Here is a 16,046-nt window from a genome sequence, read left to right on the forward strand (position 1 = left end):
GCTAGACTCCACCGACTGCTTAGGTGTGCCGGGCATGATGATATTGATGAGCAGTCAATCCGTGAGATCACGAGGATGTGCCACCACTGTCAAATCAACGGCACCTCCCCCCCCAACGCTTCAGGTTTACCCTTAGAGACGACCGCGAGTTCAATTTCGAGATAACCGCGGATGTAGTCCAAATAGGCGGAAAGCCTGTGCTACACGTGATCGACGAAGCCACAGCGTTCCAAGGCGCCAGGTTCCTCCCCCTCGATGACCGCCCGAGACACCTGGGAAACGCTACTGGAGATCTTAACATTAGACCTCAACTACCGTGGCTTCAAGGTCATGCGTCATTTTCACTGAGTCTAACCAGACAGAGAAATATGGTTTTGGATGCTATACGCCAAGCTAGACCTACGAGGAGCACGAGCCGACAACTCCACAGGCTAAAAATCTCGAAGCTAGTAGCCTCGAGAAGACTTTGAGAAAGATATCTAGAGTGTTTGAGCGCAAGGAGCAGAGTTGGTGTTGAAGGATCAGAGATTTCAGGCCTCGGCGGCTACGCTGCATCGCGTGAGGCCAAGGAAGGAAAGAATGATCCCCAATCCTAATAATATGTTCATAAACCTCTGATATATATTAGGGAATGTCTATATGCTTCCACAGGGCGATGAAGAGGTGCTATATGATTGAAGGTGCATTTAGTCAGGTTGAAGAGGAGAAGGGGAAGTGAGGGTAGAGCCACCTGATTCGTCGCCTTCTTACACATTGGCGGAGACAGACCAGAAACCCAACAGTACACGGCAATTAAACATTGAAAGCACTACAGAGTAGTATTTCTTTTATAATTTATTATGGGCTAATGGCTTCAATTCAATTGATATAGTTTGTATGGTCCAGGCACCTTTTTGCGGTACCGGTGAGGGGGTGTAACAGGCGATGGGTGGGGCATGGTAGGCCCGGTCGCCCTCGCTAAGCAGGCGCCGAGGGTTGGTCCGAGTACTCTTCGGCTACACGAAGAATATATATCGACCACGAATCTGTCATTGGGAAGATGCCACGTGATCACGGCGTAACAGTCACATCCACAGTCGACGAGAGTGCGTATTCTGTAGCCTCTGTTTACGGGTCGACTGTTCATTGGTGGCTTGAACGCTTCCTAGTCGACCATGCCGGTCACAGCCCGTGACAGATGGCCAGCTTAGGATGGTAGCTCAATACTACAAAGGAACCCCAAATGAGCGGCAACACTCTGGGCACAGGGAGCATGACGTATCAGCAGATTGAACAACTGGACGCACGTATACAGGCACGCCGCCATGAACAGTAACGCTGCATGGCTGCCTAACCAACAACCGCCTGTCAAGAAGAGATAGTCCCTTGCGTGGTCCAAATCGACAATGATGCGGCTGGCCACGGCCTGCCCCCATAACCTCGTCCGCCAAAGTCAGTTTACTTTCCCGAATAAGATCCAGGAGATTTGGGTGTATCAGAAGACTTGGACGATAGCATGAAGCCTCGCCCGTACCTTGCCCCAAATTGGGACCTGGCCTCTGTTTTGGCACCGACATCAGGTCCAGGATACGCATTGTCTTGCGATTGAGATTCCTCCTCCTTGGGCCTTTGGATATTAAGTGTGATCATGTCCCGTGATATCTGCCGGACAGTTTCATCACTAACGTGACCCCCTACTTGCCTGCTCCTCCATCCAAGTCCCTTGTTTTGTCCGTGAATCGTCTTTCCGTCAGTCGAAACCATGAACTGCATGGCGTCGCCTGTAGCGTAGTTGTCAATAACGCTAATGTTTTCCTTTAAGCGCTCGTTTGCTTCAGAACAAATGCTCAAGCTTTGGCGCGCGTTTTCCCATTCTTCCCGCAGCCTCGCAATCTCGGAAGTATCCCCCTCAGAAGCAGGCACTTTCATTATTTTCCCCATCAAGCGATCGAACAAATCCTTCTCGTGTTGTTCCAGTTTCACGACTGTGTTGTCAAGGGTCTTCCTGCACCCATTCAGACCCTCATTGACGAGCATTTCGGGGAACGTAGCTGGCTCTTCATTTTCGGACGAGCTTCCACTGCGTTTGGTGGCCAGCTGAAATTCATCGATATGCTTCGACAGTTGGTCACAAATTTCAAGGCATCGCTGCGTGCTCAATCGCTCTTCCTGCATGGTTTGCAATTCTGGCGCGCCTGAGCCGGTCTCCGATATGGCGTCTGCGAGAAAAACACCTATTTTCTCGTCGATACTTTCGAGGTGAGCCCGGAGGTCACTGTGCGCTGTCTCGACAAGGTCTTTGTAGCTTCAAATGGTCTCGGCGGTGGCAGAGCATACGCGGCTACATTCACAGCATAAACATTAGAGTTGTTACTGAATGGTTTATTTTATGGGGGTGGTGGCTTGCAGACCGTGAAACGTACAGATTGGCGTCAGTGAGGGCAATAGTGATTGTCGACTTGTAGCCGGATAACAACCGCCTAAATCCGTCGATATCATCACCCATGTACTTGAGTTTAGCCCACCCCCGAAAGGTCGTCCGAGTCCCCCCGGACTGCGACACGCATTTCATGAGTTCCTGATTGAACTCTGCACAGGCATGGCCGCATCGCAGCAACGGTCGATCGAGCGCTGAGAGGTCGACAGTATGGACGGCACTGACCGTCTCCGTAAGTGGGCCTAAGACTCCGCTCAAAGCTTCAAGCTCGTCAATGAGATCGCGCACACGTTTGGGACGGTCTCGAAAACTCTGGACAGTGCTGTAAAGCGTAATGCTGGATTGGAGGGCGAACGTAGCCAGGGCCAATAGCCCGGAAGCCAGTCCTACCGGCTCGGCCATCGCGGTGGACGGCCTCAGGCATGAAGAGCGTGTAGGAAGATCGCAGGAAGGTGTAACAAATAGTTGTGGGGTGATCGCTCGTTTTATGATCTGCGAGGCGGTGCCTAGAGCTTCTTTGCCATACTTGATTGGTTCATCTCAGCCGAATGCCCCACGTGACCTGGCAGGTGACCTACTCCGCCCTTCCTGCTGCGCCGTTCCAACAAACATGCTATATTACCGAAATTCTGCCTTACGACAATAAGCGGGAACGCCAGTGCGCCAATCAGTGGAGTTCGTGCGCCAGGGGGGTACCATGATTTGCCGCTTCTTAACTGGCTCAGCACAGAGCAAGGTGAATACGTGCAAAAAACAATTCTTTGACTTTCCGGCCAAATTTTCGAAACGGCCACTGAAATCCGAAACACCCATACCATGAAAATCGCCTCGACCGCCGTCCCCTGCCCACGGAAGTGCAGCCGCGCGCACGTTGCTGCGGGTGCGCTACGTGGCTGCAAAGATGGCGAGAACAGGCGGAAAATTCGCTCTGCTTGCGCTGGAGCCCCCCAACGGGAACCTTGGTCGGCGGGTTGACCGGGGTAATTAGCGCCATGCGCCACCTGACGTGACTTAATTCAGGGCTGCAAATATAATCGTAGGCTTTAACCGTGCCGTACCTTCCTCTCTCCACATTCTGCTCCACTTTCTTTCGTCCCATGCAGAAACCTGATTCCCCCCCCCCTATAAGTGCAAAATATGGTCAAGGACGAGGAAGGCGGCGGCAACAAAGAGTGCACCCCGTGCCGCTTTGGTTATTCATGACTCGTGATTGGTGAGCACTATCGTTGCGTTGTTGGTCTGCTGTGCTGCTAATGCATCATCGCAGTTCGTTGTTGGGCTCCACTTTAACCTACTGGGATGCACCAGCGTACCACAGAGCGTGGACCAGACGGAAGGAACGTCATCTGGACTATGGAGGCTTAGTGCGATCGATAAGAGCTAGCGTAGGATTTTGAGAGTGACAGGTCAGTCTGCAGGTCCAGGCAGCATCCAAAACACATTGTCTGTAGATTAGTTGGTTCCCATCGACTGGAGTAACCCTACATACATTCGATGTGTAACACGTGAATGCGGCTCGCTGTGCGACTGCGGCAAAGTCGCCTCCCTTCCTCGCTCCACCTCTTATTGCGAAGCGGCAGTTGGGGCAGTATTACTCGTCTTCGCTTATCGATATGGAAGCCAAATAGCTCACAACTGTCGCCCGGTTCTAGTTCAAAATACGACATGCTCCCATGTAGACGCAGTCTTCGCCGAAAAGGAACCATGCACCTCGTGTATGACTCCGTTACAGTACTAGTTGCAAGGCTGCAACAAACCAAGAACCAACAACCGGCCTCTAAGGCCAACCGGAGTGTCCCGCCCTGTAGGGCATTCACTGCCCACCCTTCAGCACGAGCGTGCATCATGAAAAGGATGTGGGGCCTGGCTGCAGTGCAATGTCTTGCAGAACAAATGCTATTGGAAGTGGAAGCACAATGTGGCTGCAGCGTGGCAGCTCGCACGCAGAGCGATGACATCAAGTGGATGTCACAGGTCCGGCTTTGGTGGGCGGTCAGCGGATTACCCCGCAGATTACCGCCGATTACCCGCTTGCCCTTGACATCACCTCTGCCGGGTTGATGTCATCTTCGGAGCGCCATAAAGCGCGAAAGCCGGGACCGACGACGAGAAAACCAGTTCGACTGGATAGCCTGCGTTTGTGCGATCAGAATGCACCCTGTCTAAGGTCCTACATCCTGTCGGTTGCGAGGTTGCGGTGATTTGAAGCATTTTCTAGCCTTGACGCGCTGGAGCTACAGCGGCGCTTAGCGGATGCATACCCTGTCTACAGGCCACTACCGCTGACTGTAGCGACGCAGCCCCTGACGGCCTGGGGGCACTTTCGCCGCCAAGGTCCTCGTCATTCTATCAGACGGGTGTTCAAAATCACTGCGCCATCGACTTTTCGCTACCACCGACGTTGAATTGCCCCGACGCACGTTTGTGTCCCTTTTTCGCCTTGCCTGTCCTTTCGGATGGCCTTGAACAACTTATCCAAAGAGCTGGGTCCACGTTCTTCGTCCATTTGCCTCGCCACGATATCTTCAGTTCAGCCGTCCGACTGGGCCCGCCTCCGAACCTCATCGACGATGATCTTGCGCGTGGAAAAGTAATTCTTCTCTGCAGATGGCCGCCATCGAGCACCCCAGTCTCGCTCAAGAGAATCCACAGAAGGCATTTCGCCCCAGCCCTGCCGCCAGAGACGCAGCAGCTCCTGTACAGATTTGACAGAACGGGGGAGCTTGAAGCTCGGAGGTTCGCGCGGCCCAGGCGGCTCGCCATGCGCTCTTCCCTGGGCTTGCCCCTGGCCCGCTTGCACCATTCCCTGCTGCTGCTCTAGAGAGAGCGGAGCGTATGTCGGACCGCCCGCTTGCGAAGGGCCTATCTCGGACCTGAGGACCGTCTCTCGTGGAGCGCGGCGCCTCTGTTGATGAGCTCCCGCGATCTCCGCATGTTGACCTGCAGCACCTTGGCCGGGGCTGAAGGTGACGGTGTAGGTCGCCTGCGCAAACTCATCCAACTTTGTGCATAGTTCGTAAGAAGCCCCCAAAAGGTCTAGATGTCTTCGCTCAGCTAACTGCTCGGCTGCGACCTGTTGAGTCAGTACTGTGCGCAGCTTCTCCGCAACCACCGGCATCGCTTTTGAATGACCGTGGTATGGCTGTCTTCGTGGTCCCGTGTGCATGTGTCTTGAACTTTGCTGGCGAACGCTTCAAACTCGGGGCAAGAGAAGACCGGATCCTGAAAGATAGGATGGTCGGGGTAGGACTCGCGAAGGAAGACAGCGTCCTGCAGGAGCACCTCTCGAAGCCACTCCAGGAGTTCCAAGAAGGCGCCGGCGGCCATGTTCTGCTCCACCCCCAGATCTGAGACAGGGCTACTGTGGGCCTCTTTCCATTTGTCGAGTTGAGGCCAGACCTGCACGAGTAGCACCACAGGCGGCCTTACGGTGGCCCGGGGCACGAAATAAGACCCCGACCATTCAGGGTCAAAGTCGGCCACGGCCCTCATGAATTCGAAAGGCAGGAAGTCAGATAGCAGCCGGTCATTTGGTCTCCGTTATTCCAACGACCGGCTCGGCGGATCTGTATAGTTCAGGTCAGCCCAGGCCAGGGGTTGGCGGCTTGCCTAGGGCAGATGACATGCCTGGCCTTCATCCACTCCGGCCATGTCGGCGTTTTGCGTCGCGGCCACTCTAGGCGCATGACTGACCTTGGAGACCTTGATGCCGGCCTTCTTGTAGAACCTGGACGTCCATTCTCGGGCAGTCTGGCCCGACAACGGAGCTGTATATTCGGTGAGTGAAAGGGTCGATGCACCCTCTGAGTTATGGGATTCCGGTGAATGCCATCACGCTTACCTTGAGGCTCTTTCGCCGATCGGCGGAGCACCTTCGTTTCATACCAGTCTTCGCTTCTTTGGAAGACGGGAAACCTTTCCGCCTTTTCTACCTGCCAGCGCCAGAAAAGCCAGAATGCGAGGGCGCCGATGAGACAAGACCGCGGATCTCGATGCCGCAGAGCAGATCCATACTCCATGCGGCCGTGCTGGTTGGTCTTCCCACAGTTCATCACGACAACCAGCGCCTTCGTGGTATACCCCTGGGCCTTGAAGCCCTCGTTGGGTAAGTCCAGGGAAAGCAGTCTGCCAACTCCATCGGCAGGCGGTTGCCGGACCGCAGCAGCATATGGTTCCCGAGCAGAAAGTCCACCTGCGTCCTCAGGGCGCAGGCGATCTCTTTCCTCTCGGACCATGCCACGTTGGTGTGGTCGGGTATCTGCGCCGGCGCATACACATCTCTGAGAGTCCCAACTCCCTGTCCATGTATTCCTTCCTCTTCCGGCTCCAAGTCGTTGCAAGAATGCTGCGTTTGAGCGCCTTCAGTGCCACTCCTGTGGCCGGGCCGCAGGATTGACTCCCGGCTCTTCTGCTCGTCGTAAAGCTTCTGTATGGCCGAGACGTAGCCCCGTACAGTATTATACTGTAGTTTGAGCGTGGACTCATACAACTCCAAGTCGGAGTCTGACTCGTATTCGCTACCTCCGCCGCCTACAACGATGGTATCTGCTGGGGGAAGCTGGGTGTTAGAATGATGGGCTGGCTCAGTCCGACGACCACATCCCGTGATCAACATCTGTTACCTGATGGTGCTCTGCGTCTTTTCACGGCCCTCTTGGCTTCCTGAGCCTCGAGGTGTCGTCTTCTTTCATCGGCGACCCTCTTTCCTTTTTTTGGAGGACGTGATGCCACTACCTCCTTCATGAAGAGCAAGAGCTTTCCTTCATCGACCAGGTCTCCCGGTAGCTGTTGGCCCTGTGGTACCGAGGCCGGCCAAACGTCCGGGATCGCAGGCCAGTTGGCTTGACACCACTCCTGTGAGGCGGTCAATGCATGGATCTACATGAAGATTGCAGGGCGCGCATGCGGGCTTGCCTTCCATTCTTCCTGCTTGGGACGATAATTTCGCTTCGTATTCTTCGGCTGGGTGTTCTCCAGATCTAACAGGTAGTGCTCAATGGCCGCCCTGACCCGGGAATCCTCTATCGCGTTTGACATGGTGCAGGCGGTCGCCGTCGCGACGGTGGCAATGGAGGAGGGGGGGGAGGAGGTGGGAGGAGGGAGATGGAGCGCAACGCGCGTGAGCGAGACCGAAATCGAAGGTCTCGCGCCGCGCCCCGCGGGCGTGGACCTTCGATTTTGCCGTCCGATGGCGGTAATCCGACTAAGAAAACGCCAGCCCCGCAGGGCCGAACCTTCGAAAACGACATGGTTTTGCATGGGGCGGGGCGGTAATCCGATTACCGGATGACCGGTCAGCCGGCCCCGGGACCTGTGACACCCACGAGTCTTACGCGTTTAATGGTGCGGCAAACGTCGGTACAATAGGTACATCTATTTGCTAATAAAATTGCCTAGGCCCGAAGTCTCTCGTGTCGCAACTGCCTAATCCGGTCACAAGGCCGTGCGACAATCGCCGAGAGGCCGTGCGGTTAGGGTTGCCCCTGGTGACAACAGGACGCGCGCTACGGTACCAACCAGTGTCGAGAAGAAGGTCCGAACGTAGTGAGGCCTCTAGGTCTCTCTAGGTAATACAGCTCGAAACCAGGTAAGGAGGGAGGTTTGTGGTCCACTGAGGGGTCCGGAGGATCTCCTATTCGATCGGGATCCTCCAAGGAGCCCGGTATATCTTTACTGGCTCGGGGACCTCAAGAGATTGAACTATCGACCTAATAGCTTGGAAAGCTATTGATCGGGGAGATCGAGCTGAATGTGCTGACGTAGATGGCTTACGCGGCCTTCAGTGAGAGGCAAGAAGTGCCCTCTTCCTGATAGAATGTACATTATACCTGAACACGGGATATGAACACAGGGAAGGCACGGAGGGATATAAAAGGATGCATTTCACATACCATCTGATCGTATGATACTCGACCTTCGAAAAGTCCCTTTATCCACTTTTATGCCCACTTTTGCTCTCTCCTTCGCGAGAACCAGCAAAAAGTGAGGCCACGAGGCGATTGGTAATGTGGTCTAGGTATAACTATGCTCTATGAGTGGTACACCCACTTCCATAGGAACTGGATCCGTTCTGGATATCCTGGAGGCTCTCTACGCGCACGGCTGGACTGGACTGGACTGAGGCTCGGATCCAGCTCCAATCCAATCCAATCACATCACTGGCGGCGTCTTTGGAGAACATGACGACACGACGCTTCTTTGCACTACAACATATTCCACAGTTTCTAACAATATGGTATATCGCAAGTAGCCATTGGGTCATTACACAGTTCCGAGGTGCAATCCAATAGCAGCCAGGTTAAAGCGTCCCCCCTTCACGGTTCCTGAGCGCCCCCGTCTCTAGCTTTCACTCTGTCCGTCTCGAACGATAGGCCTGCCAGTTGTCGAAGGGCCCCATACAAGGACGAGGAGTCAAGCGGCCGGCCTACTGCATCGGAGTAACGCTTCGCCTCTTCGAGGTGGCTGAGAGCCAGCTGGCCGATCTCGAGCCTTGAACCCGCCTTGACCGCGCATTCGACACCTATCCTGACGTCCTTGACTGCGAGACTAACATCCGACCACGGTCGCTCTCCCAAAGCCGGCATGTAAACACCAGTGGTCAGCCGTCGCGACATGGCATGTGCCTGGTCACCGTACTCCTGCTGTAGCAAGCCTTCCAACGCCATACTACCCAAGCCTGTCTTCTCGGCAAACACGTGGGCCTCGGCAATGAGTTCCATCATACCCGCCGTTAAGAAGTTACTGCCACATCATAATATGAACCATTAGTATCACTCACACTCACAGAGCCGAGCAGTTCTTCGCCACGTACCTTGCCGCTTTCATCAGGCTGGACAGGTACACCTCCTTGCCCAGATAGATGAGATCTCTCCCCATCACGCCGACAACGAACGGCTTGATAACTCGGACTGCATCAGCGGACCCGGCAGCAATCCAGAGTAGCCGGCCTTGCGCTGCGACAGGGCTGGCTCCAGAGACTGGAGCGGCAACAAACTCGACGCCTGCTCCCGCCAGTCGTGATGCGGCCCTGGTCGACGAGGCGGGATGAACGGTGGACGCGTCCACGATGATCTTCCCGCGGAGATCCGAGGTTGTATCCCCAGAGAGTATGATGGCATCCACTGTATCTTCCAGGGCAGCATCACCGCTTAAAGACAAGAATACGACATCAGTATCCGCAACAAGGTCCCTGGCTGTATTGCAAAACACGCCGCCGATTTCCTGCAGTGGGATGCCGCGGGACACCGTGCGGTTGTAGTACCGGATATTCGGCGCGCCTGTCTTGCTCATGTGCTTTTGCAGGTTGAGAGCCATGGCCTGGCCCATTGAGCCGAGTCCTACGGATGTCAACAACTATTGATCTTGATCGATGCGTGTTCAGGAGGATAAATTGCATACCAATCCATCCGACCCTCGGCTGGACCCCTTTTGTAACCTCATGTGCAGAAGACGTCTCCATTGTGTATCGCTGTAGTATTGAAATTTTGTTGTTTGGCGTGGGAAAAGTTGAAACAAAGCTGAAGTTTGTGGTCGGTCGGAGGATATAAGCGATGAAGATCAATAACTACACGTCAATTGTGTAATGCAACTACTCGTGCCCGCCCCCACTTTAAGGGGATTCGCTTTGGCTCACCCACTTTAATCCCCTTAAAACCCTCGTGGCGTATTGGCCATACGCTTTGGAGGCCGCCCTCGTGGCGGAGTCGGTTCGAATCCGACCGGGGGCACGACCTTTGGGGGGAGGTCGAGACCGGCAGACTAGCCCATCCTGCCTTATCAAATGGGGAACACAGCCTCTAGGGACCTGGGTCATCCCTAGCGGGGGCGCTCCCGTCATTTTACCGCCGCCTCGAAGCACCCGTGTGGGCGACATCACACGCATGCGGACGACCTCGCCCGATGGTCGAAAAATCCTCGGGCCGCCTGCGCAGTGCGTTAGCCACGCAACCAACACCTCAACAACGCCGCAAACTCTCAACGTCACCGAGTCCAACCCCTACGATATCCACCAGCCACGATAGGCGACAAGATGCTCAACGTTGAAAGACATATGCGCAGACAGGATGGAAGAATACGGGTTTTCATCCCGGGCTTCGGCTATAGGGTTTTTCCTGTATTGGTAACGAATAGAGGCTCTAGGGCTACGGCCGGCTAGTGTAATTATTAAAATACTTCGAACACCCGTTAAGTTGCCAATGCAAGGGGCTTAACGGCTGAATATCCAGCCCGAAGGGTGAACATCGTATACCTGCAATTCAACTTTCCTAGGGGGGGACCCCCTAGAACCCCCCTTTCGCCTGCAGCGGCCATCCAGCCGTTTAAACCGCTCCTTGACTGGCCCAATCTAACTATATACCCTATATCGAACCTCCCCCTTCCCTGTAGCTTATAGGAAGACGTCGTTTAGTCAAGGTAGAGTGGTGGATACGGTGCATCGCTCAGCTGTTGACCCTGACGCCGTTGTTGGTCAGCGAGGCGCATCTTCATCCCTGCCTTAGCCTTTGTAGTTAGCCGTAAACGCAGCACGGGGAGACAGGCTTATAAACCTTCCGTCGGCGTGTGGTTATAGAGGCTCTGACGATCGAAAGGCGCCTCAAGGAGTAAGCCTTGCAGCGACGTAACCCGTGACACAGCAACATAGCTAATACCGGCCTGGAAGTCGCGTGTGCGAGATCAGTAACTATTTGATCCTTAGTTAGGCTCTGGCATTTGTGAACAGTGATAGCAAACGCCACCATCAGGAAACTGCGTGCGAGCGCAGGTCTCGTTGCCCACTAGGAAATCACGCCTGACTGGGAGGATGGGTGAGATTTTCCTGCCCTCGTTAGTTGTTAGATATGGCGGTCCGTCGTAGCTATCAAAGTCCACCATAATAACGGCCGGGGGATCTTCCAATGGCTCGGCGCCTGCGTTCCAGGCGATATCGTATACAGTACCCTGAGCACCGTTAACTAGGCCAGCTGGCTGCCATAGGTTAGTAGTGAGCATTACCCTGGCGCCCTTAGCAACAGGGAACTTGTTAGATAGATTGCCAGCATTGTCGCTTGGTGCCTGCCCCGCGCCCTTGCCCTGATTCTTTGCCTCCACCTGTACTGCCGGGGCGTTGAGATGCACCATATGCTCGTAGTTGTATTCGTTGACCCGGGCCCTTGTAGAATACACCCGCAAAGCGGCCCTGAAGCTGTCAACCTCGCTCTGCGTTAGCCTGGCCTGTACCCGACTGCTAAGGAGGTTCCAGGACGGTATGGATAACTTGACTTCACGCAGTTCCTGCAACGCCTGACGGAACTGAGCCTGGTCATCACCAGCCTGGCGCTGTACCGTGGTCAGGAAGACGGTGCGGTCAAATAACCGGTAGGCCACATGCCCTCTCCTTTCCAACGAAGACAGGCTGGTGCTAGTCGAATACAGGGGCTTTTGCCGGACTGGTGGTAACTGGAAGAAATCGCCCACAAGCAAGACGCTCACACCACCGAAGAACTCGAGGCTACGCTGTGGAAAGGCCTGTCGCAGACGGGAATCGATCCGCGCGAGCTGCTCAATCCCCAGCATGCTCTTTTCATCGATAACGAGGTATTTGACGTGCCGTAGGCGGGACTGAAGGGCGGCTGCGTCGGCTGGGGGAAGGTCGGTAAAAGCACCACCTACTGGGAGGCGTAGCAATGAATGAATGGTGCTGCCCGTATCTGGTTACTCGCAACGCCTGTTGGCGCTACGCGGCAAATAGGGCTAGGATTCGGTAGAGCGGCCGCCTGAAGATGGGAGGAAAGCACCTTGATAAGGAACGACTTGCCGGTGCCACCACCACCATCAACGTGGAGAAGGATTTGAGTAGGATTTTTCGCCTGGAAGTGACCCATGAATGTGTCGTACACGAGCCGTTGTTGCGGATTCAGCGTATTACGCCAGTGAGGCCAAGGACCTCCACATCGTTGGCCATGGGGTGGCTAGCGATAAGGTCTTTCAGTAGCCGTCTCGAAGTTCCGGATATGTACCCACATGCCGTGTCCAGTCGTAATTGACATCGATATCACGGCGGCCAAGAAGGTCAAGATCTTCCTGGGTAAGGGGGTTCCCAGGTAAAAGGGCGGCGAGGCGAATCCAGTCTTCGTCATCAAATTCTTCCTCCACAGGCAGAGCCTCATATTGATCATCTTGGGGATGTAATCGAGCCTCTTTTGGCCGACCGTAATGGTCATCACCATGACTGTGGTGCTGCCAACAATAGGAGAAGGCCTCAGCGTGAGAACAAAAAAGCTGGCCGTAAAATGTGAGGAGATCATCACCCCGCCGATGTGGGTGGTTTAATGTTAGCTTTACACGGCAGTAATCTGGCCACTGTTGACCTTCTGGATCAGCCTGATAGCGAGGAAAGTAAACCAACACACGAGGTCTGCCGTTAACGTTGACTGGCTGCCATTGCTTCCACTTGGAAGGGTCCCTAGGACGGATATTCCAGCACTTGAGGAAGGAGACGTAGCTTAGGTCCGCTAGGGCTTCCGGGCGTTGAGTGTACTTTTCGTAAACATTGGGGCCTCGTCCACCTCATCGCCGTCAATACGGAGGAGCGGGAATGCCTGTCAGGATTACGGCAAACGTACAGGCAGGTTCGTGAGCCTTCCTGTAACGGCAGGCCGAGGAGCAAGTGGCTGACCTCCTGCTTCGAGTAATCCCGCTCAGCAACCAGCTGATTGAGGAGCTTTGACGTGAAAGAAATAAGGGGGTTGTGGTCCTTGACCCGGGGCATCAGGGCCTTCCCGATCTGGGCAAAAGACTCGCTCTTCTTTTCCGACTTGGAGCAGTATTTGGCCGCGTAATCGATTACCTGCTGGAGGCTCGTGCAGGGCGAAACATCTGTATTGGCTAGCCACGCAACGGTAAGCAAGCGGTTGTAGTGGTTAATCTGGCCATCGTTCCTCTCGCCCTGAAGTTCCAGTGCTTAGAATGAGGAACCTTGTCAAGGGAGGCTAGCAGGCGCTGTCCGTGAGAAATCCAAGCGGCACTCCACCTGCTTGGTATGCTTATTGAGCTGCATACAGTAGTTGTTGCAGCGGTGGCGTTGCACGCGGTTGACCACCATTGATAGGAACTGAACCGTAAGGGCTGCTCCAATAGATTGCCGATCAGGATTCCCTTCCCCAGGCGCCTGTATTCGCTGAGGCTCTGGGTTGACAGCAGATACGTGATATCCCCAGATGCGGGTGAATTGCTCCCGGGACTGATCGTTGTCAGGATCTAAGTCTGGGTGGCCACTTAGCCAATATAGGCCGTGGTGGTGACTGGACCCCCTGCCCTGCCACTCGTAACGGCCCCAAAAGTCCGTTAGGTTGAACTTCTGCTTCAGGACAATAGTCCTAAACAGCGTATAACGCTTATGGAAGTGGTAAGCGGCGATGTGGGCGTTGTCTCGCAGTAGTTGCCGGGACAGGACCATGCGCGCCGCCTCAGGAGCTGCTTTCCACTCTTGGAGTCGAGGAGGGTAGGGAACGCGAGCGTTAGCAGCGGCTGGGAACGGTTGAATTCGTCGATAGGGGTCCTGCGAATGGAAGGCAGCGGCATCCGGTGGAGAGTTTGCGCGCTACGCGGCATATACTCCAGATCAGTCATGCGCTCAGGGTTAGGGGTACCATCAAGAAATCGGGACTGCAGAGCGTTCAATTCGGTATCGGAAACTTGCAAATTCGGGATCGCTGATGCGTCGGCGTCGCTAGGATCCTCTTCCACAGCCTCCTCAACGGGGCCTTGGGGGACCTCGCCGTCAGGTATGTCAGCCACTTGGCTGGCAATGGAAGCAACTATGTTGCCATCAAGAGGAAGCCGGTGCAGGCGATCCTGACTCACGGCGATATCGCGATAGCCCGGGTGGTGGCGTTGTAGGTAATGCAGCCAGGCCAACAGGCATGAGCGGCGTACCCGGAAATCGCGAGCAAACTGTTGCCGGAAGCGAGGGTCGCCCTCCATATTAGGAGGCCGCAGGAGGACGATATCTAGCTCTTCAGGTAGGACTGGGAGCTCTTCAAATAGCCTGCCAACATTGCGAAGGAAGTGGACAACGTGACCGCGATATTTATATTGAGCGCCACGTACCTGCAGGACCTTCACGTGTACGTGAACCCTAGCAATGAGCATCTCCTCGACCATTGTTAGATCAGGTAGATTGCCGGGGACTTCCCGAAGTCAAGGTTGTTCGCAGCGCTAAAGAAGTAGGGCTCGTGAGGGGCTTTCTTCCTGTCTCGACCAATGCAGCGGCTGCAGATTTTCAAGCTATTTCGCTTCATATCGAACCAACGCTCCTGGCAACGAATACAACTATGCATCTTGTCGTCATTCAGCGCAGTATAGAACTCCCTCACAAGAGCTTGATCTTCCTCACTAAGGGCAGGCAAGTTAAGGTCACCTGTAAAAAGCGGATCAATACTCTGATCAAACTGTCGCGCTTGAGGCTGTGTGCCTTGACGAGTATAACGGCCGCGGCGATGACACTGTGGCAATAATGAAGGAGTGGTAGGAAGCGATTCCTGTGGTACAGGGTGCCTTGCACAACAGGTGCCGTAGAAGCAGTGTCTTGAATCGGCGTGCCCAGAACTACTGTTGGCAGGACATGGGTAGGAGGGATAGGGAAGGTCCCCAACAGCACTTAGGGTAGATGGCCCCAGCGGAGGTATAGGCAGTCCCAGTGCAGGCGCCTGGCCACGGAATAAAGCAGGCATGACAGGAGGTTGTAGGCCGTTCACAGACGCAGGCGTTGGCGCAGTCCGCTTTGGAGGCGTCAGGTTAGCTAGCGAATCCGTCCTCTTCCTGGCTCTGCGTGGCGATAGCCTCAAGGCGATATTCCGCATTGCGGCAACGGCGGCTCGAGATTCGGTTACCCGTTCCTTTCGGCGTGCCTTACAGCTAGCACAGTCTCTTGTAAACTTCGTAGGGTCCTTGACGCTTCGAAATTCGACTTCGGGCAGGTATTGCTTGCAGGTATGGCAGTTCCGAACCGCCTGGGGTATATCGTCCTCCATCTGGCTGTATATGTATCCACACCATAAACACCTAGACTGCTCGATTTCGCTCGGGCAGGGAGGCTTTGCGACGTCCTACGTGTAATACCGTGATAGATCTCGATGGGAGGCTGTCTTTCAGGTAATTAGATCAGGTCTGAATGATCAGGGAGGAAACTGCACTGCTTCCCGGAGACAGGGTAGCCAGGGAATCTTGAGAGGTAGGCCGGCAGCCGGAGGTCATGTGTGAGCCTAGATACCGTTAGCAAACTGATGGGTTTGACAGGTTCGACAGAAAGGAGCAGCCGCCATGTAGTTTAGTGTAAGGAGTATGGGGCACGGGGGCTATTCAGTCAAAATCGTGCATAGCAACGCAACAAATTGACCGCATGGAAGAAAGGAAGAACTGAAAACTCCTGAAGAGCTTGCCAAGCAAGCTAGTTTCCTAGTCAACGCTCAGGGGTAGTTTTTGCGGGCCTTCCTTTGGTGACGTTATCAGTCGACCAATCCGCGCACGAGTTGAGCACGGGCCAGGCCAATTAGCCAATCAGAGGAGGTTTTATGCCTTGCTTTCTGACTGAGTAAACGCCCTTCGGGCTGAATTATTGATGGACGAGGGGAAGGCTCGCCAGCCGCGGCTC

The 16,046-nt window shown here is 54.7% G+C and overlaps 5 protein-coding genes across 5 annotated transcripts; all 5 read right to left on the bottom strand.

Moving 5' to 3' along the window:
• Window positions 1–2,286: 2,286 nt before the first annotated feature.
• On the bottom strand, window positions 2,287–2,818 carry HRG_11168 (uncharacterized protein; the record flags this gene model as incomplete). The annotated part of the gene is made up of 2 exons (XM_044869638.1): window positions 2,287–2,320; window positions 2,403–2,818. 2 exons carry the CDS (start codon window positions 2,816–2,818, stop codon window positions 2,287–2,289), a joined length of 450 nt encoding a protein of 149 aa, XP_044715191.1.
• Window positions 2,819–4,946: 2,128 nt separating this feature from the next.
• HRG_11169 (centromere DNA-binding protein complex CBF3 subunit) lies at window positions 4,947–7,453 on the bottom strand (the record flags this gene model as incomplete). Its single annotated transcript, XM_044869639.1, has 10 exons — window positions 4,947–5,233; window positions 5,290–5,417; window positions 5,505–5,763; window positions 5,970–5,982; window positions 6,044–6,183; window positions 6,258–6,541; window positions 6,691–6,961; window positions 7,039–7,078; window positions 7,151–7,270; window positions 7,331–7,453. 10 exons carry the CDS (start codon window positions 7,451–7,453, stop codon window positions 4,947–4,949), a joined length of 1,665 nt encoding a protein of 554 aa, XP_044715192.1.
• Window positions 7,454–8,730: 1,277 nt separating this feature from the next.
• On the bottom strand, window positions 8,731–9,875 carry HRG_11170 (NAD binding domain of 6-phosphogluconate dehydrogenase; the record flags this gene model as incomplete). The annotated part of the gene is made up of 4 exons (XM_044869640.1): window positions 8,731–9,157; window positions 9,228–9,563; window positions 9,624–9,753; window positions 9,815–9,875. The coding sequence occupies 4 exons, from the start codon at window positions 9,873–9,875 to the stop codon at window positions 8,731–8,733; spliced, it is 954 nt and encodes a 317-aa protein (XP_044715193.1).
• Window positions 9,876–10,819: 944 nt separating this feature from the next.
• On the bottom strand, window positions 10,820–11,968 carry HRG_11171 (ATP-dependent DNA helicase PIF1; the record flags this gene model as incomplete). Its single annotated transcript, XM_044869641.1, has 5 exons — window positions 10,820–10,905; window positions 10,963–10,990; window positions 11,065–11,118; window positions 11,210–11,353; window positions 11,408–11,968. 5 exons carry the CDS (start codon window positions 11,966–11,968, stop codon window positions 10,820–10,822), a joined length of 873 nt encoding a protein of 290 aa, XP_044715194.1.
• Window positions 11,969–12,308: 340 nt separating this feature from the next.
• HRG_11172 (ATP-dependent DNA helicase PIF1) lies at window positions 12,309–13,850 on the bottom strand (the record flags this gene model as incomplete). The annotated part of the gene is made up of 5 exons (XM_044869642.1): window positions 12,309–12,363; window positions 12,416–12,631; window positions 12,801–12,857; window positions 13,018–13,340; window positions 13,563–13,850. 5 exons carry the CDS (start codon window positions 13,848–13,850, stop codon window positions 12,309–12,311), a joined length of 939 nt encoding a protein of 312 aa, XP_044715195.1.
• Window positions 13,851–16,046: the final 2,196 nt, after the last annotated feature.

This window comes from Hirsutella rhossiliensis (genome assembly GCF_020360975.1).
Source record: "Hirsutella rhossiliensis strain HR02 chromosome Unknown scaffold00019, whole genome shotgun sequence".
Lineage (NCBI taxonomy): Eukaryota > Fungi > Ascomycota > Sordariomycetes > Hypocreales > Ophiocordycipitaceae > Hirsutella > Hirsutella rhossiliensis.